This window comes from Cotesia glomerata, linkage group LG5, assembly GCF_020080835.1.
Source record: "Cotesia glomerata isolate CgM1 linkage group LG5, MPM_Cglom_v2.3, whole genome shotgun sequence".
In the NCBI taxonomy this organism is placed as follows: Eukaryota; Metazoa; Arthropoda; class Insecta; order Hymenoptera; family Braconidae; genus Cotesia; species Cotesia glomerata.
This window is the reverse complement of record NC_058162.1, coordinates 22460951-22478803: the sequence shown is the minus strand read 5'-3', so window position 1 is coordinate 22478803 and position 17853 is coordinate 22460951. Positions and strand designations below refer to the sequence as shown.

Genomic DNA, 17853 nt, shown 5'->3' with positions numbered 1-17853 from the left:
TAAATTTTTCATTAACTTTTTTTTTTCTTCTTTGCTTTTGAAAAACAATTTAGTTATAAAATGTCGGTGAATTTTTTAATATCATAAAAAAACTAAATGAAAATCAATTTAGCAGATATTTGATAATTTTAATAATTTTTGTATCAAATAAATTATTACAAAAAAAATTGCGATGTAGAAATTAAAAAAAATTAAAAATAATTTTTTGACTGCTAATTTTAATGTTATAAAAACTAAATAGATAATTTATAAAATTAAAGGTAGCAGTCACTTAATTTTTTAATTTTAGTAAATAAAAAAATTTCTTCCAAAAAAATGATTTAAAAAAATTGCATTTTTTATTTTTAAAAATTTCTACAAGTCAATTTTTTTTTACTATAATTTATTATAATACTAAAGTTAGCCGACGTTTTTAATTTTTAAATTTTTGCTTCCATTTATTAAACTAAAACCAAATATTTTTTCTTTAATTGCACTTAAAGTTTTTCAAATTTTTTACAAATGAATTTTTTTTTATTTTTCTGTAATAATTTTTTCAATACAAAAAATTAAAAAAAATTTTTAGATGTCGGCTAATTTATGAAAATTGAATTAGCCAACATCAGAAAATTTTTATAATTATTTTTATTGAAAAAATTGTTACAATAAATTTTAAAGAAAAAATTTCACATGTAGAAAATTTGAAAAATTATACGTGTAATTTTTTAAAAGTATTTTTTTACTTGCAATTTAATTGTTGAAAAAAATAGAAAAATTTTTGAACGGCTAACTTTAGTATCATGGCTAATTTAATTTTCATTAATTTATTTGTTACAAAATTCTCAAAATTCTTAAATATATACTAACATGATTTTCACAAATTACTGAAATAACCTCGTTAACATTACCTAAAATCAAAATAAAACAATTTAAACCTCAAAATACCTAAAAAAAAATCCACCAACTGAAGCAAGTCTTGTTAATAGCATACTCCACAAAACATACCTCTTAATTAATCCACAAACCTATTTTAAAGACTTCGGAACTTTAATAAGCGGTAAAACATCACGGCAGATAGTAGACAGCGTAAATGAATCAACAAATTATTTAGCTGCGTCAGAGTACGTAGCAACGGGACGTTTTACATTTAACCGCAAGAATCTCTATTACTCATTTTACTTGAGTGCATCAACACCGCGCCCAAGAAGTATTCAGTTCATCGACAACACGGGGAGTATCTTGGAAGAGCAGACAATAGACCCAGTGGGCGGAGTGTACCAAAATGCGACTGGTAAATTGTGTGGAGTGTGGCGACGAGTACCGCGTGACTACCGAAAACTCATGCGAGAAGAGCAGCTGTACGTGTCACTCATCTGGGAGACACCGACAACTGCAACAACGTCAAAAGCACTCCTCGTGGGTCAACTCACGCGCTACAAAGCTCTCTCCACCGAGCAGTTTTCTTCCTTGCTTGAACCAGCAATGGGAGTAGACAGGACTTTGATGTACGGAGCTGCAGGTACAGCCATAATATCAGTGTCTTCAGCATCAGCTCCTTCCATCCACGTGTCCCTGGTCTTCAACGGACTCTTCCTGCCCAACGACATCCTGGACGTCCCTTTGCTAGTCACCATCGAGCACCAAGAGAAGGACTACGTCCTCCTCCAAGAAGCTATCATCGTCGACAAGCCTTCTTCTGATGTTAACTTCGGAGAAGTAAGAAGCGCTCTTTCTGCTACTGACTTGCGCTTGCTGTCTCGAGGGAAATTATCCATCACAGTTGCTTCTAAAAAAGACCCACAGGCAGTTAAATTGACCGGAACAATTGGAACCAGAGCTACTTGCGACATGTACCAAGCACTCTTGCCATCAGAGCCTTCAAGACATGCATCAGGTCTAGCCTGGGCTTATCTAGATCGCTACGGAGTCCTGAAGTACGGCGTGAAGCTTGCTGGTCTTGATGAAGAAAGCCCTCTGGTGACTTTAGTCGACGACGGAGGCAAGCGTAAGACAGAATTGGAAGACCTTACACCCACTTTAATTGGTGGCTCCACTGCTAATGGATCCTTGGACCGTCCAGGACCCAGATTGTTGGAGACTTTGTTCAAAGGAGAGCTTTCTGTGGTCGCTTCTTCACCAGCTGGCGCTGTTCTTAGAGGAAGACTGTCTCAGAGACATATTGCAGATGCTAAAGACACTTGCTCGCCTGCGTTGTTGACTTCTTCGGTGAGCGGCTCTGTGGTAGGATTGATCTGGCTTGCGATAGACACGGATTGTTCGCTTCATTATGAGTTAGAGCTTACAGGATTGCCGGAAGATGATCAAAAGGACATTGGGGAAGATGAAGAAGATGTTAAGAATCGCAGGTTGTATTTGGAAACTGTTCCTTTGCTGGTTGAAGGCGCGCCGGTGTCCAGGAGACTGCTTGAAGAGTTTGATGGAAATATCTTGGAAGGTTCTGTCACTGGATTGTCGCTGATTGAGTTATTTAGGATTGATTCAGGAATTGGATTTCTGGAAGTGGTTGAAGTTGATGGCAATACCAGCACCAAGTTGGTGAGGACCAAGTTTAAGGCTCGTGCGCCTTTGAGTTGTCTTCCTCATTATGCTGATAATGATGTTGCTTCGGTGTTGGTTTATAATCCTCACTCGCCGAGTTCGGAGCTGGAGAGCACTTCTTGCTTTCATGAAACTAAGTTCTATGAGGAAGGGACTCAGTGGACTGCGCACTCTGATCCTTGTTCTATGTGTCATTGTCATCGAGGAACTGCAACTTGTGATCCTGTTCCCTGTCCGCCTCTCAGTTGTCCTGTTAGTTTGAGGATCAAGCCGCCGGCTGGGCACTGCTGCTCTATATGTCAATGTAAGTTTTTTTATTTTGTAATTTATATTGAAAATAAATTAATTTAAGGGGGAAAATACGTGTAGAAGGCCGTTTTCATGCTGATTTTCATTAATTTTTTTAACAAAGTATAAAAAATTAATATAATTTATTGAAACTATCAAGTTATTTTATACATATATTTATGAGTATTTTTTCGTATTAAACAGCAATATAACTTAACAAGTACACGGAAAAAAGTAAACTGTAATAAATAACAGTCGATTTATAATAACTAATTATCAACTGCTAAAAATTATTATTTCAAACAGTAAAATCGTGATTTTACTAATCACTTTATAATATTTATCATTTAAATGCTATAATTTATACTTTACATTGAAGAAAATACTATTTCAAACAGTAATATTCGCTATGTGAATGTCGAAAATGTTTAAGTATAATAATTAAGAATTCAGACTTTGATATTTATCATTTCGTACCTAAAAAATGATTTTATGATATGTAAAAATTATAAAATAAAGTTAGTAAATTTTCAATACAAGCAACGTCAATATTTACAAAGTAAAATGGTAAATTTTAAACGCAATACTAAAAATCAAACTGTAATTATTGACTTGCTTGGACTGGTAAAATGTATATTTTAAAAGTATAATTTTTACTGTTTCAAATGTTAAATTCTCCCAGAGTGAGAGCCCCTTCTCTTTCATCTAAGTTCCCCTTCTCCTCATTATTTACTTATAGTGACAGCTACTAATCACTTATTTTGGATATTAAATTATAAATTGTGGCTTTTATACTTTCTACATTAAGTTCTGTAATATTTATATTTTTGCCACTCCGATGTCCGCTTTACTGTTTGAAACTATAAAAATTAACCGGAATCCGAGTGAATATTACAGTTTACTTCTTTTCGTGTAGCGTAGATATCAGCTGATACACATCTTAGGTTGTCATCCGACTTAGCAGTAGGTGTGCTGTATGGAAGCCACAATTATTATCAGAAATCAATGGCACAGAAAAATTACTTTAACTGTGCCATTAATTTCAGATAAAAATTGTGACTTCCATAGTGCACACCAACTGCTAAGTCGGATGACAACCTATTATGTGTATCAGCTGATATCTCCGGTACTTTTTAAGTTATAGTTATATTATCGTAAAATATGAGAAATATAACTCTATGTATGAAATAACCTGATAGTTTCAATAAACAACATTAATTTTCATACCTTAAAAAAATTGATAAAAAATCAGCATGAAAACGTTTCTATACACGTATTTCCCCCCTTCAGGTAGTTGTCATAGTACAATATTGTCAAAAAATTAGAGATTAATTAATTAATTAGAGATTAGAAGAATATTCAGGATTGGGTTAATGGGAATTAATGCTAACTTGTTAATTGTTGACAAACTTTTCCAAGCTTTGGACGAAGTGTTGAGCTTCGCGAGACAAAGTCGGCTTTAATAATACGTGAAATTGTTTTTCATTCTTAATTTTAATATTATCTGTGAAAATTTTGTTGAAGAAAATAAATTAGGTCTTATACTATTGTAATACAGCATGGAAAGTATCAAGAGTTTTTATAAACATTAATTTAAGGTAGTTGTTATGGTACAATATTGTCAAAAAATTAGAGATCCCGAGAAAAAATGTTTCTATATAATTATATATAATTGTATATAATCATATATGATTATATATGAAATCACATATATAATTATATACAATTATATATGATCATACATAATTATATATAATTATACATGATTATATATGGAATTGTATATGAGGTTATATATAATTATATATGACTATATATGGAGCAATATACAACCATGCAGGATTATATATAGTTCTATATACAATTATATATAAGTATATAGAATTATATATAATCATACATGATTATATATGGAATTGTATATGAGGTTATATATAATCATATATAATTATATATGACTATATATGGAGCAATACCCGAGAAAAAATGTTTCTATATAATTATATATAATTGTATATAATCATATATGATTATATATGGAATCACATATATAATTATATACAATTATATATGATCATACATAATTATATATAATCATACATGATTATATATGGAATTGTATATGAGGTTATATATAATTATATATGACTATATATGGAGCAATATACAGCCATGCAAGATTGTATATAGTCCCATATATAATTATATATAAGTATATATAACCATATATGCTTATATATAATTAACAGACATAAAAATTTTTTCTTTGAAAAAAAATTTTTTTTGGTTATCACAAAAAGTGTAAAATGATGTTTATAATTACGTTTAAATAATTCTGAAATACAAAATTTGTCACATTTCCTATGAGATGTTTTGGTCTGCTCTGCTACTACCTAATAGTAAAATCATTATTTATTTTATTATTTAAATAAGTGTTATATTATAATGAAATTCGGTAAAATAAATAAATTATGAATAATGACTATCCAAATATAAATTAAAATCAATTTTTATATTCCATTTATGATAAACTCATATGATAAATTATGTAGATCATAAAATCATTATCATCTAAGACATCAGCACAGCAGACAGACACTTCAAGACGCACGGAGATCACTAAAGTTAAGCAGCATTGAGCAGGGTTAATAGTTGGATGGGTGACCGCTGGAGTTATAGCTATAAAATTATATCTAGATATTTTTTTTTGCATTTTAATTGGTTACACAAAATTGCGTAGGACCATATTAAATATTCTATCCATAAAATTAACCCAATGATTAATTAGATGTAATAAATATATAATTAAATATTGTTATATATAATTAGATATGATTATATTTGGCCATTTTTCATATATAATCATATATAACCAATTTATATATAAATATATATATAATTATATATAAATATTTTTTCTCGGGATTATACGTGCCGCAAAAGTATATGAGCTTGTAGCTAAGTAATCCATAATTTTTACGCAAGACTGTACGCGTGGAGACGCAACCCATACAATTGTTTCTGTCTGACTCCGTAGATATATACTTTTCATAAATTATTGAACTTTAATCCGTTATTTATAAATAATTAGACGGTCAAAAATTTTTTTTTATTTTTTTTAAACTCACAACAAACACATTAAAAGACGGTCAGTTTTTTTAAAGTTTCTGACAGTTGGTTTTTTTTTCATAACTAAGAAACTGGTACAGAACTGCAGAGAGCGTATGCAATCAATGTTAAATATCCAATTTTTAATTGAATTCATCTCGGGTTATAGGTGGTCAATCGAATTCAAATTTTTAGGGTAATTGTATCATCATGTCCTTAATAGGTATACAAAAATTTAGAATTTTCTGACGGTATGCCTTAACCACGACAACTATCTTAATTCAAGAAAAACAACTCTTGTGAACTAAGAAAAATATTTTAAATCAGGAAAACAAAAAATTTTTCTTTAATGTATATTTATTTTTATTAATAATTAATCGGATTTTTTATTGAAATTTTGTAATTTTAGTACCTAGTGACAATACAACGAGGACGACGCCCAATCCGATGACGTCAACGATGTCTTCGAAGAAAAGTAGCACTGAAGCTCTTCGTGGTTGTACTCTCGCAGGACAATTTCACGTTGCTGGAGCTGCTTGGCATCCTTATTTACCACCCTCTGGTTTTGATACTTGTGCAATTTGTACTTGTGATGTAAGTTTATTATTTAGAACTTGATTTTACTATTTTTTGTTGATCTTGTATGAATATTTGACTTCTTAAGAGGAATTACGCACTTGGAAGGTTAAAAAAGAAATTTTTGAATAATTTTTTTTAAAGAAACTTTTTAATTGATTAATATGAAAATTGATATACACATGATAGTGATTTTAAACTTTAATTAAAACTTCTTTTTTTTTAGAAAAAATGATTTTTCTAGCTCTTGTATTAATCTTTAGAAGGTCTTCTAAAAAAAGTTAATCTGCAGTTAGTATATCTTCAGATGACACAGAAGTTAACAGTCATTTGACAATTCTTTAATTTTTTTTAACAAACAAATTTTTTCTGAAAAATTATTTAAAAACAATTGCATTTTTAGATTTTTTTAATTTTTACATATTAATTTTTTTTCTTTTTTTTTGCCAAAATTTATTTGTTACAAAAATTCTTAAGATTTGATAAATATCTTCTGAATTAATTTTCATTATCTTCAATTTAAATCATGGAAATTTAAAGACCTAAAAAAATTCCATTTATTATCAAGGAATTATCATAATATATATTTTCTACACTGGCGGGCTTAGAAAAAAAAATTTTATCTTAATTTGTTTATAAAATTGGATAATATTAATCGGATTTATTAATCCTCAGATAAATTACTGCAAAATATAATTAATAAAATTCTATAAAAATTAGACTGATCTTCTTAGCCGTTCTTATTAAATCTTTCAAAAATTTTGAAAAAGTTCATATAACGACTGCTAAATTTCAAAACACAGTAACTGACAATTTTAAGATTTTTAAAAATTTTTCTTATTAAAAAAATTTTGCGCGCCAAAATGATAAAAAATTTGATTTACGAATACAAAATACTCGAATATAAATATTTTAAAGAAAAAATACTTAAAATTAAGATCTAAAAGTTATTATAAGAAATGCAGCAATACTAAAAAAAAATCAGGTATGAAAATTTTGCAGTTACTGTGTTTTAAATTTAGGCAGCCGATAATCTCTTATTATAAAAAATAAAAATATTTTTTTTAAACAATAACAATGAAACTTTTAATAACCATAAATTAATCTTAATTTAATTGAGGAAATAAAAATACATTAGTATTAATTTTTTCAGCCAATAAATTTAATAGTAAGATGTCCACGGGTCCAATGTCCAGCATTGGATTGCGATGAAAAAACAGCGATAAGACCAGACAAAAAAGCCTGTTGCAAGCAGTGTCCAGTGGTGAACGTGATTCCCATTTCCGGCACTCAAGGCCCGATAACCAGTGATCCTTCATTGCCACGTGACCAGGCGATAGTCCAGTCGCTTTATGTCCCGAAACGGACTCCAGAAGATATTCTGGCCGACGGTGGATGCAGATATCCCGTAGGTGGGCCCTACGAAAACGGGCGAGACTGGCACCCCAAGATTCACTCCCACGGGGAAATAAAATGCGTCAAGTGTCGCTGCAAAGTAAGTTACTTTCTACAGAAAAAAAAAAATATACAATTTAAATAATTCACCTCCATGAGTCATGAGTATCATTAACTAGCAACTTTGCAGTCACTATGTGACTGCCGTGACTTGTGAACTAAAAAAAATTAAAATTTTGCTTTATTAAATAATGACTTTCGTTAAATTGCACTGTTCTTTCTTAAATATTGATATTTTTAAAGATATAAGCTCATCCCGATGTTACACTCATCAAGAGCTTTTATTTGAGTACCCACATGCATTTTTCATATATTTTTCATATATACATTAGACTGGGCCAAAATAAACGACTATTTTTTTTTTTAACGGTACAGTGAAAAACCATTGTTTATCAATTGATGGCAGATTTTATTAATCGTCTTAAAATGTATTTATTTATTAAGATAATACCCCGATAAATTTTGATTTTTCGAAAAAAATTCATTGATCTGCAGAAGAAAAAGGTATTTTTACTATTCAAGTCTTAAATTTGTCAAACAAAAGAAATCAATTATGTCTAACGCAAAATAAACGGTCAATTACTTTTGAATTTTATTTTAAAGACGAATAACTTTAAAAGGAGTGAATTTGATGAAAAATGATAAGAGATCTTTTTTGTAGAACATGAAATTTTACTACAGAATAATTGTTTGTTTTATAAAAAAAATTGATATTTATGGTGGTTACCAAAATCCAGAATCAAAATTAAAAAATTGAAAAAATAAATTAAGGCTCGATTACAAGAAAATGACTCGTCCTACGTCAATTTACTAAGAGAGCTTTTTTGTAGGGAATTTAATTTCCCTTAAGGATATGGCATGGAAAAATTTTTAAAATTGATCATGTACGACTTTTGTGTAAATAATGCAGTAGCTGTTAAAAAACTAATAGTCGTAACGATACACCCCTTGAGATGATTGTTAAGGGCTCAAACTTTCACGATAATTTTTTTTCATTATCATGAACGATATTTTCACAGTACCGTTAAAAAAAAATAGTCGTTTTTTTTGGCCCAGTCTAATATACATATATATAAATATATAAAATATATGAAAAATTGATGTGGGTACTCAAATGAAAGGTCTCAATGAGTGTAACATCGGGGTGAGCTTATATCTTTTAAAATGTCAATAGTTCGCAAGATAAAAGGTAATTTCTTAATAATATTAAATTGTACTGTACTTTCTTAAATATTGACATCTTTAAAGATATAATAAGCTCATCCCGATGCTACACTCATCAAGAGCTTTCATTTGAGTACCCACATGCATTTTTGATATATTTTTCATATATATATATATATATATATATATATATATATATATATATATATATATATATATATATATATACATATATATACATATAACATATATAAATATATGAAAAATTGATGTGGATACTCAAATGAAAGGTCTTGATGAGTATAACATCAGGATAAGCTTACATCTTTAAAAAAATTAATAATTAAGAAATAATGTTGTATTTTGTTGCCTAATGATGTTATTGAAGATATATGCTCATCTTAATGTTACGCTCATCGAGACCTTTCATTTGAGTACCCACACGATTTTTTTATATATTTCATATGTTTTATATATATAATATGAAATATATAAAAAAATCGTGTGGGTACTCAAATGAAAGGTCTCGATGAGTGTAATGTCAGAGTGAGCTTATATCTTTAAAAATATCAGTAGTTGACAAGATACAAGGTCATTTCTTAATTATATTAAATTGCGCTGTAAGGTAAAAGCCCCAATAGATGATCATGTACCAGTATATGATCACTCCATGTATTTGTATACCTATATTTGTGAATATAGATATACAAATACATGGAGTGATCATATACTGGTACGTAATCATCTATTGGGGCTTTTACCTTACTTTCTTAAATATTGACGTTTTTAAAGATATAAGCTCATCTTAATGTCACACTCATCAAAAGCTTTCATTTAAGTACCCACATGCATTTTTGATATATATATTCCATGTATACATATATATTAGGGTGTGTCAATTTTAGGCGACTTTTTTTTTTCAACAAAAAAACAGGCTGAAAACTTGCATGAAGGTTAGAACAGAAGCCTGTTCAAAGCGGAGCTCTTAATATTAATATTTAGAGGTGTCTGTCCCTAATTTTTCATTTCCCATTTAAATAACATAGGAAAAAAAATTCTTTTTTTTGTTTATTTTTCTAGCTCGGCATACGCACCTCATATATATAAGTCAATAGCATATTATTGTAGAGAATTCAACGCTCTACAAAAAGGTCTTTTACACTTTTATCATAAAGACAGCCGTTCTAAAGTTATTCAGACGTAAACTTCTAAATGTATAAAATTTTGATTATTTAAGTATCAAACTGATACAAATTAATTTATTACTGTCTTAAAAGTTATTTTTATATGTAGAATCGGTTCTGATGCGCTAACATTTTCATAAAGCTTAAAAAAAAATTACTCATGTATCAAATTTTTTTCTTCATTATTTCATTTACTGTAAGAAAATTATTATTATGATTATTATTAATGATATACATTATTATTAATGATTATTCGTAAATTTATTCAAGAATTATTGCACTTCGAAAGTTCAAAAAATAGTGTTCTATGAAACTTTTATCAGACTTTTGACTTGAAGAGTTCAAAAACCTCATAAGTGCAATTTTAAGCGTTTAGATATGGAATTAGCGGAAGTTGCAGGGATGGCCTTTAGGGTCAACCGTTTTCCAAATTTTTTAGTGATAAATGAGCGTTATGAGACGTGCACTTTTCTGATTTTCCAAACTTATCTTTTCTCTCCGTGTAAAGTAATAAATTGTTAATTCCGTGAAACTTTTCAAAAATTTAATTCATTCAACTCGGATCATGATTTTCTTACAGTAAATGAAATAAAGAAGAAAAAAATTTGATACATGAGTAATTTTTTTTTAAGCTTTATGAAAATGTTAGCGCATCAGAACCAATTCTACATATAAAAATAACTTTTAAGACAGTAATAAATTAATTTGTATCAGTTTGATACTTGAATAATCAAAATTTTATACATTTAGAAGTTTACGTCTGAATAACTCTAGAACGGCTGTCTTTATGATAAAAGTGTAAGAGACCTTTTTTGTAGAGCGTTGAATTCTCTACAATAATATGCTATTGACTTATATATATGAGGTGCGTATGCCGAGCTAGAAAAATAAACAAAAAAAAGAATTTTTTTTCCTATGTTATTTAAATGGGAAATGAAAAATTAGGGACAGACACCTCTAAATATTAATATTAAGAGCTCCGCTTCGAACAGGCTTCTGTTCTCACCTTCATGCAAGTTTTCAGTCTGTTTTTTCGTTGAAAAAAAAAAAGTCGCCTAAAATTGACACACCCTAATATATATATTATACATAAAATATATGAAAAATTGATGTGGGTACTCAAATGAAAGGTCTTGATGAGTGTAACATCGGAGTGAGCTTATATCTTTAAAAATGTCAATAGTTCACAAGATAAAAGGTCATTTCTTAATTATGTATCTAGAGATTATTTTCAAATGCAGCCTTAATACTTATAATAAATTGACTATCGGTGAGAATGAAATGAAATCTTGAAAATTCACAAATTCAAGTCAAGACACTAAATTTCACTAAAAAACCGATTTTATCATATGACTATCCTGGAAGCAAAATTTTTCTTATTCTCTTAATAATATAGATGACTTATGGTGGCTAAAAATAACTCAAAGCTTCGAAATAACGTCTTCTTTGTAACTAATTACATGTTATTTAACCAGAATGGTGAAGTGAAGTGCGATAGGAAGCGATGTCCACGGTCCCTATGCAATTCGATCGTTAACCAGCTCAAGCGAGGGGAACGGATTCCGGAAGCAGACGATTGCTGCACCGTACAGTGTAAACGTTCACGACGGCATCACCGTAATCATCGTAACCACCATCATCATAGTAATAATCATAATCACCATCATCATCAGCAGCAACCGCAACAACAGCAACAGCAACAGCAACAACAAAATCAGCAGCAGCAACGTTATTACTCGTCTTCGGCATCACCAAAAACTTCCAAGTACTCGATGACGTCTCGTGATCTCAGCTGAGATCTCTGATGGTAATCCGTTAGATCGGTTCTCTTAATCAGTCCAGATGTATTTTTATTTTTAAAATTATTACTAAAAAAGCCAACACACACTAGGGTTATTGCACTTCCTCTCATTATTATTAAATAAATAATAAAAAAAAATATATAAGTTAAAAATAATAAAAGAAGACGATAAAAGATAAAAGATACGAAGGAAGAGTAATAGTAATGCGAATTGAATAATTCATTGGGTTGAATTGCAATTGTCTGACAGTAAGAATGACATATAAATGGAGAAGGGGTTAGAGAAAATTGTGATAGATGTGTATGGACAATACTATCAATTGCTTATATCTTTTTATATTATATTATATGTATATCTTCACTCTCAATATATATATCTTTCACTCGCTCTCCAGACAGACTGATTTTAATTTGTCAATTGGTTTTTATTAACTGAAAAGCCGAACGGAAGGACGTATATATAAAATAAAATTATTATTTTTTCCTCAATCATTTTTATTGAGGAAAATATTTGTTAAGTACTTTCTCGAGAAAGGGTGGCTGATAGGGCAATTGAGTGGGTAAGTAGGGATACATGATCGTTAATCATATTTATTATTTTTATTATCATAATAATAACGAGAATTTGTGTAATAATAATGAGGAAATTTGTTGGGAGTTTGGCTTATAATTTGTTCTTTTACTACCACCCACCTCAAAGAGTTACCCAACAACCAAAGAAGACTGAAGAACCTCGATGGCGACGTCAGTTATCGTTATTCAATTGCTATTATTATTATTATTATATTTACTTTATACTTATAATTATTATTAATCAATTAATATTATTATTTCATTATTCATTGTTATCATTTTTATCATAACTGTTATCCATCACGCTAACATTATTATATATTTTAATTATTAATTTATATATTTTAATATAAATGATAATGTTAAAAAATAAATATCCGAGATTAATTACCGATGTGGGTAATTATGATTATGAGTTTATTATTAATTATTATTTACAAGTGGGGTCAACCCTATTTTGAGCCATAACAAGGTGAAAAATTTTAATTTTCAATCTTTTTTCTTATTCTGCTTGTTTTTACGGTGCATTTAATAGTAAAAAATGTCGTGAAAAAAAATAAAGATTTCAGTAGCTTTTTTGCGTTTAAAAGTTGAAAAAAATTTTTGCTCTCATGTTTCTTGGATAAAATTTCTATTTTGTCTTTTTTTGATATTTTTGATAGATTTTTTTTTTAAAGTAAATAAAAAAATGAACAATTTAAAAAAAAATTGATTAATTTGATCAAAAAAAAAAAAAATGTAATTAGTTACAAGTGGGGTCAAACCTATTTATGGTTATATCTAGGTGAAAAATTAACATTTAAAAATTTTTTATATTCTGCTTATTTTTACGGCGGATTTATGGTGGTGATATCGAAAATATCAAAAAATTAATATTTCGATAGTTTTTTTGCCTTTAAGAGTTGGAAAAAATTTTGGCTTTTATGTTTTTGAATAAAATTTCTATTTTATCTTTTTTGATATATATTTTTTTGAAAAGTACATAAAAAAAAAAAGTTGGATATCACAATTTTTTAAAAAATTTATAAATTTTTTTGAAAATTTGTTAAAATTGTGATAATTAACTTTTTTTTTGCAAATTGTTCATTTTTTTATGTATTTTTCAAAAAAAAAAAAATTAGGAAAACGGTTGACGCTGAAGACCATCCCTGCAACTTCCCGCCAATTCTATACCTAAACGCTTGAAATTTCAATTGTGACGTTTTTGAGCTCTTCGAGCTCATAAATACAATTTTTGTATTATTTTGAGCTCTCCGAGCTCAAAAAAATAGCTTTTGTATGGTTTTGAGCTCTTCGAGCTCAAAAGTTTGATGGAAGTTTTATAAAACACTATTTTTTGAATTTTCAAATCGCAATAACTTTTGAATGAATAAACCGATTTTCACGCGAGTTAGTGGCATTCAACGCAGTTTTTAAGCTTCATGATGAATCTTCAAGTTTAAATTGATAGAACAAGAAATTTCGGAGTAATTCCGAAAAAACACTTTTTTCGATTTTCTTTCGTTAATGATAACTCACGAACGAATCAACCGATTTTGACCGGAATGGCGGCGATCGACGTGGTTTTTTTATGTTAAAAGCTGAGTAGTTTTTGGAATTGATCGGTAAAGCCGTTTAAAAGTTATTCCAAAAAAACCACATTTGAAAAAATTTTTTTTTGTAGTTTTTTTGCGATTTCTCAAAATCTACCGGTCAGAATCGTTCCAAAGTATATTTAAAATCTAAGTTTGGTCAAGCCCTTTCGAATGGCACCAACCGCGATCAAATCGGTCAAGCCGTTCAAAAGTTATGAGAGGTTTACTTACATCTACACACACACACACACCTATACATGCATACAGCCATACAGACACCATCGCGGAAATAGTCAGGGAAGCTTCTTAGGACCTCGAAACGTCGAGGTTCGATGAAAACTCGATTTTCGTAAAACGGGGTGAAAACAATAACTTCCCGATTTTTGAAAATCTTCGATTTTCCTTGCGGGAAGTTAAAAATATATCAACAAAATCAAATAGAAATTGACGAGTCGAGTATAAAGCACAACCTCACGCGCTTCGCGCTATGAGGCGTGCAATTATAATACTAAAGTTAGCCGACGTTTTTAATTTTTTTTTTTTTTTTTTTTTTTTAATTATTGAATTAGAGCTAAATAATATTTTTTCAAAAATTGCACTTATAGTTTTTCAAGTTTTTTCCAAATGAAATTTTTTGTAATAATTTTTTCAATAAAAAAAATTCTAAAAATGTTTAGATATCGGCTAATTTAATTTTCATATAGAAATTTCGTTAAAAAAAATGAAAATTAAAATGGTTGACCCCACTTGTAAATATTTACCATTTCTTCTTTAAAATTTAAACTTCATTCAGAAAATTAAAAATAAAATTTTTAACATTCAGGACATGAGCGATTTTTTGAATTTATAAAAATTATAATACACTCATTTCGATATTTATTTTCCAAGTAATAATAATAAATATTTATGAGTATATATATTTGTTTTAAAGCTCGTGACGAATATGTGGAAACGCTAAAAATGATATTTATCATCAGGATCCTTGAACGATACATATCTAGATATTATTATTATTATTATTATTATTATTATTATTATTATTATTATTATTAAAATTATTAATATTATTATTATTATAAATAAGTCAAGAAGATAAATTGTTTTGTAATATTCCCGACATTTTAATTTTTTTTTGTCTATAAATATTAACTATAGTTTATTGTAGCATAGTAAATATTACAATATTAATTAACTGTGGGTGTAAAAAAGAGCCTTGAATTAAATGGTAGTGAAAATTTTGTTGATGCTTAGTACGAGATATTTTTGGGCGTTTATATTGGCACACCGGTTATTTTACACTGCTACCGACGTTTAATTTTGCTGGATAAAATTTAAACGTCCTGTTTGAATAATAACCATAAATTAACTAATAATATTTTCTAAACACCTATATCGCATGTTTGTATCAAATTGTTGACATAACTAAACCTTATACATGACTTCCTCAAGATTTTAACCTCCATACGCGTTTAATCGCCTGTTATTAATATCATCTTCAATCTCAGTACGGATTAACTCAACCTTAAAAATTTTTAATCCCACGCGCTTCAGCCTTGCTTTCTCTTAATCTTTATTTCTTCTTTATTTCGTCGGTAATTTTTTTAAATTGTTAAGTCACAAATCGATTGAAGATTTTAAATAATATTAAATTATATTAAATAAATCGGTTTGCCGATATACGCCCAATTTTTATACGCCGCAATTATCTAAACTTAACATCATACTTAATATGTAATACACTCTTATATACTGTGCCAAAATAATCCAGATAAAGATAAAAATTATTTTTCAACATTTAATAATTCACTTGTGCCTTGTAACTTCAAAACTGTTCTTTAAATATCTATGATTAAATATACAATAAATATTTTAGCTTTTAATAGATATTTAAAGACATTGAAGTATTTTATATCCTGTTTAAAACTTAATACGTAAATATTATTATAAATATAAATTTATACTATAAAACTAATAATTGTATATTATAATATTATTGCATTATTAAATTTTTATCGATAAATAGCGTTGTAAGTATATATAAATACATAATAATATTTTTTTGAATAAGAACCAACGAATAGTTGACAATACGTAAGGGCTAATATTCGACATGAGTGTATGCCGATTTCAGTATTTTGAATAAAAAAAATTATTAATTAATAAAAGTCATTGTTCTTTCTATAAAATAACTATTTTTACGGACTTGCTATTTTATATTATGTTTATAAATTTAACTAGCTGACCCGGTGAACTTCGTATCACCTACAATATATTTTATTACACCTTTTGATCAGCGATTATCAATCTTTAAACTCTAGTCTACTTCGATAAAGAATAAATACTGGCTGTATGAAGTGCAGTTAGAATTTTGTCAAGTAATTAAATGAAACTCACTTCCCATTATCGCCTGAAAATCAAGATCTCAAAAAATGAACACTGAATTTATGAATTTTTTTTTGCACATATATACAGAAGATTTTGAGTTATAGCCAGACCAACGCACAGCAATTCATTTTTATATACATAGAAGAAGAAGATAGTATAACTCTGCAGTATACTTGTACGTACACGGTGAGAAATTTCTGTAGAAATTTACTATGCATACATAATAAGACTGAAACTTAATGACTCAATTCAAAATATTACCATAAAAATTTAAGAATATCATATTGTACCAATCAATATTTACTAGGGATCATAGTAAATTTGACCATGCATCTGTTACATAAACATATATAAAAAATTTTCGTAAACTGACAGAACAAAAACTGTTAGTGTGCTTAAAACTTTTCATTATAGTTCCATAGTAAAATTTCTGTTGCTCAGTCGATAATAAAAATTTATAAAAAAGTTTCACATTTAGTCACGTGTACTCGGTTTAAATTTAAAATTGTGACTGTGAAATTTTCAAATGTCCCATAGTAAACGTATGCGCGTCAGTCGCGACGCGCGCTCTTTCATTTTTTCGTGCTGCTTTGTTTTGTCAACATAAATCTACAGACGCTATCAGTAGTGGTTAACGGTGTTATGAAAATTGCAATAAACATTAAGTTTTAAATAAATATTAGTTTATAAATCAAATAACAAAGTAAAAGCTCTTATGCGAGAAGGTATTCCAAAGCTAGAAATTGATGGTGTACCTCTACCTTATATTGAATCAATCAAGTGCCTTGGAGTTCATTTTACGTGTAATTTATCGTGGAACTTACACGCATCAAAAACTATAAGTAAAATCAATTCGGCATTATATAGCCTGAAATTACGTAGAAATATTTACACTTCATCAATTAAAAAATTACTTGTATCGGCAACTATTTTACCGTTAATTGATTATTGCTCTATAGTATTATTAAATGCAACTGATGAAAATGATTGTAAACTCCAGCGTTCTTTAAATTCAGCAATTCGCTTCATCTTCAATTTAAAGCGAGATGAACATGTCTCGCCTTATAGACGTGAACTGGGATGGCTCTCGATAAAGAGTCGTCGAATTTATTTTACTTGTTGTTACTTTTATAAATTATTAGAAATTGGTAAACCTACACGCAGAAAAAAATTTTGTTAAAATAACCTAAGATATGATCTAGCAACA

At 28.6% G+C, this 17853-nt stretch overlaps 1 protein-coding gene and 1 long non-coding RNA gene across 3 annotated transcripts in view; both read left to right on the top strand.

Moving 5' to 3' along the window:
- The window catches only part of LOC123264686 (dorsal-ventral patterning protein Sog), a 62776-nt gene extending 50514 nt beyond the window's left edge, over positions 1-12262 (top strand). The window contains exons 5-9 of one of the 2 annotated variants that reach the window (XM_044728105.1): positions 1016-2842; positions 6344-6528; positions 7664-8005; positions 11789-12009; positions 12043-12262. In XM_044728105.1, coding sequence (XP_044584040.1) covers positions 1016-2842; positions 6344-6528; positions 7664-8005; positions 11789-12009; positions 12043-12109 — 2642 coding nt within the window. In that variant the 3' untranslated portion in view covers positions 12110-12262. Of the gene's footprint in view, positions 1-1015; positions 2843-6343; positions 6529-7663; positions 8006-11788 lie in introns of both variants that reach the window. The other variant, XM_044728104.1, reaches the window with a different exon arrangement.
- Positions 12263-13002: 740 nt separating this feature from the next.
- On the top strand, positions 13003-13533 carry LOC123264687. The gene is made up of 2 exons (XR_006509397.1): positions 13003-13159; positions 13472-13533. It is a non-coding gene; the product is annotated as an uncharacterized LOC123264687 (long non-coding RNA).
- The last annotated feature ends 4320 nt before the right edge of the window (positions 13534-17853 follow it).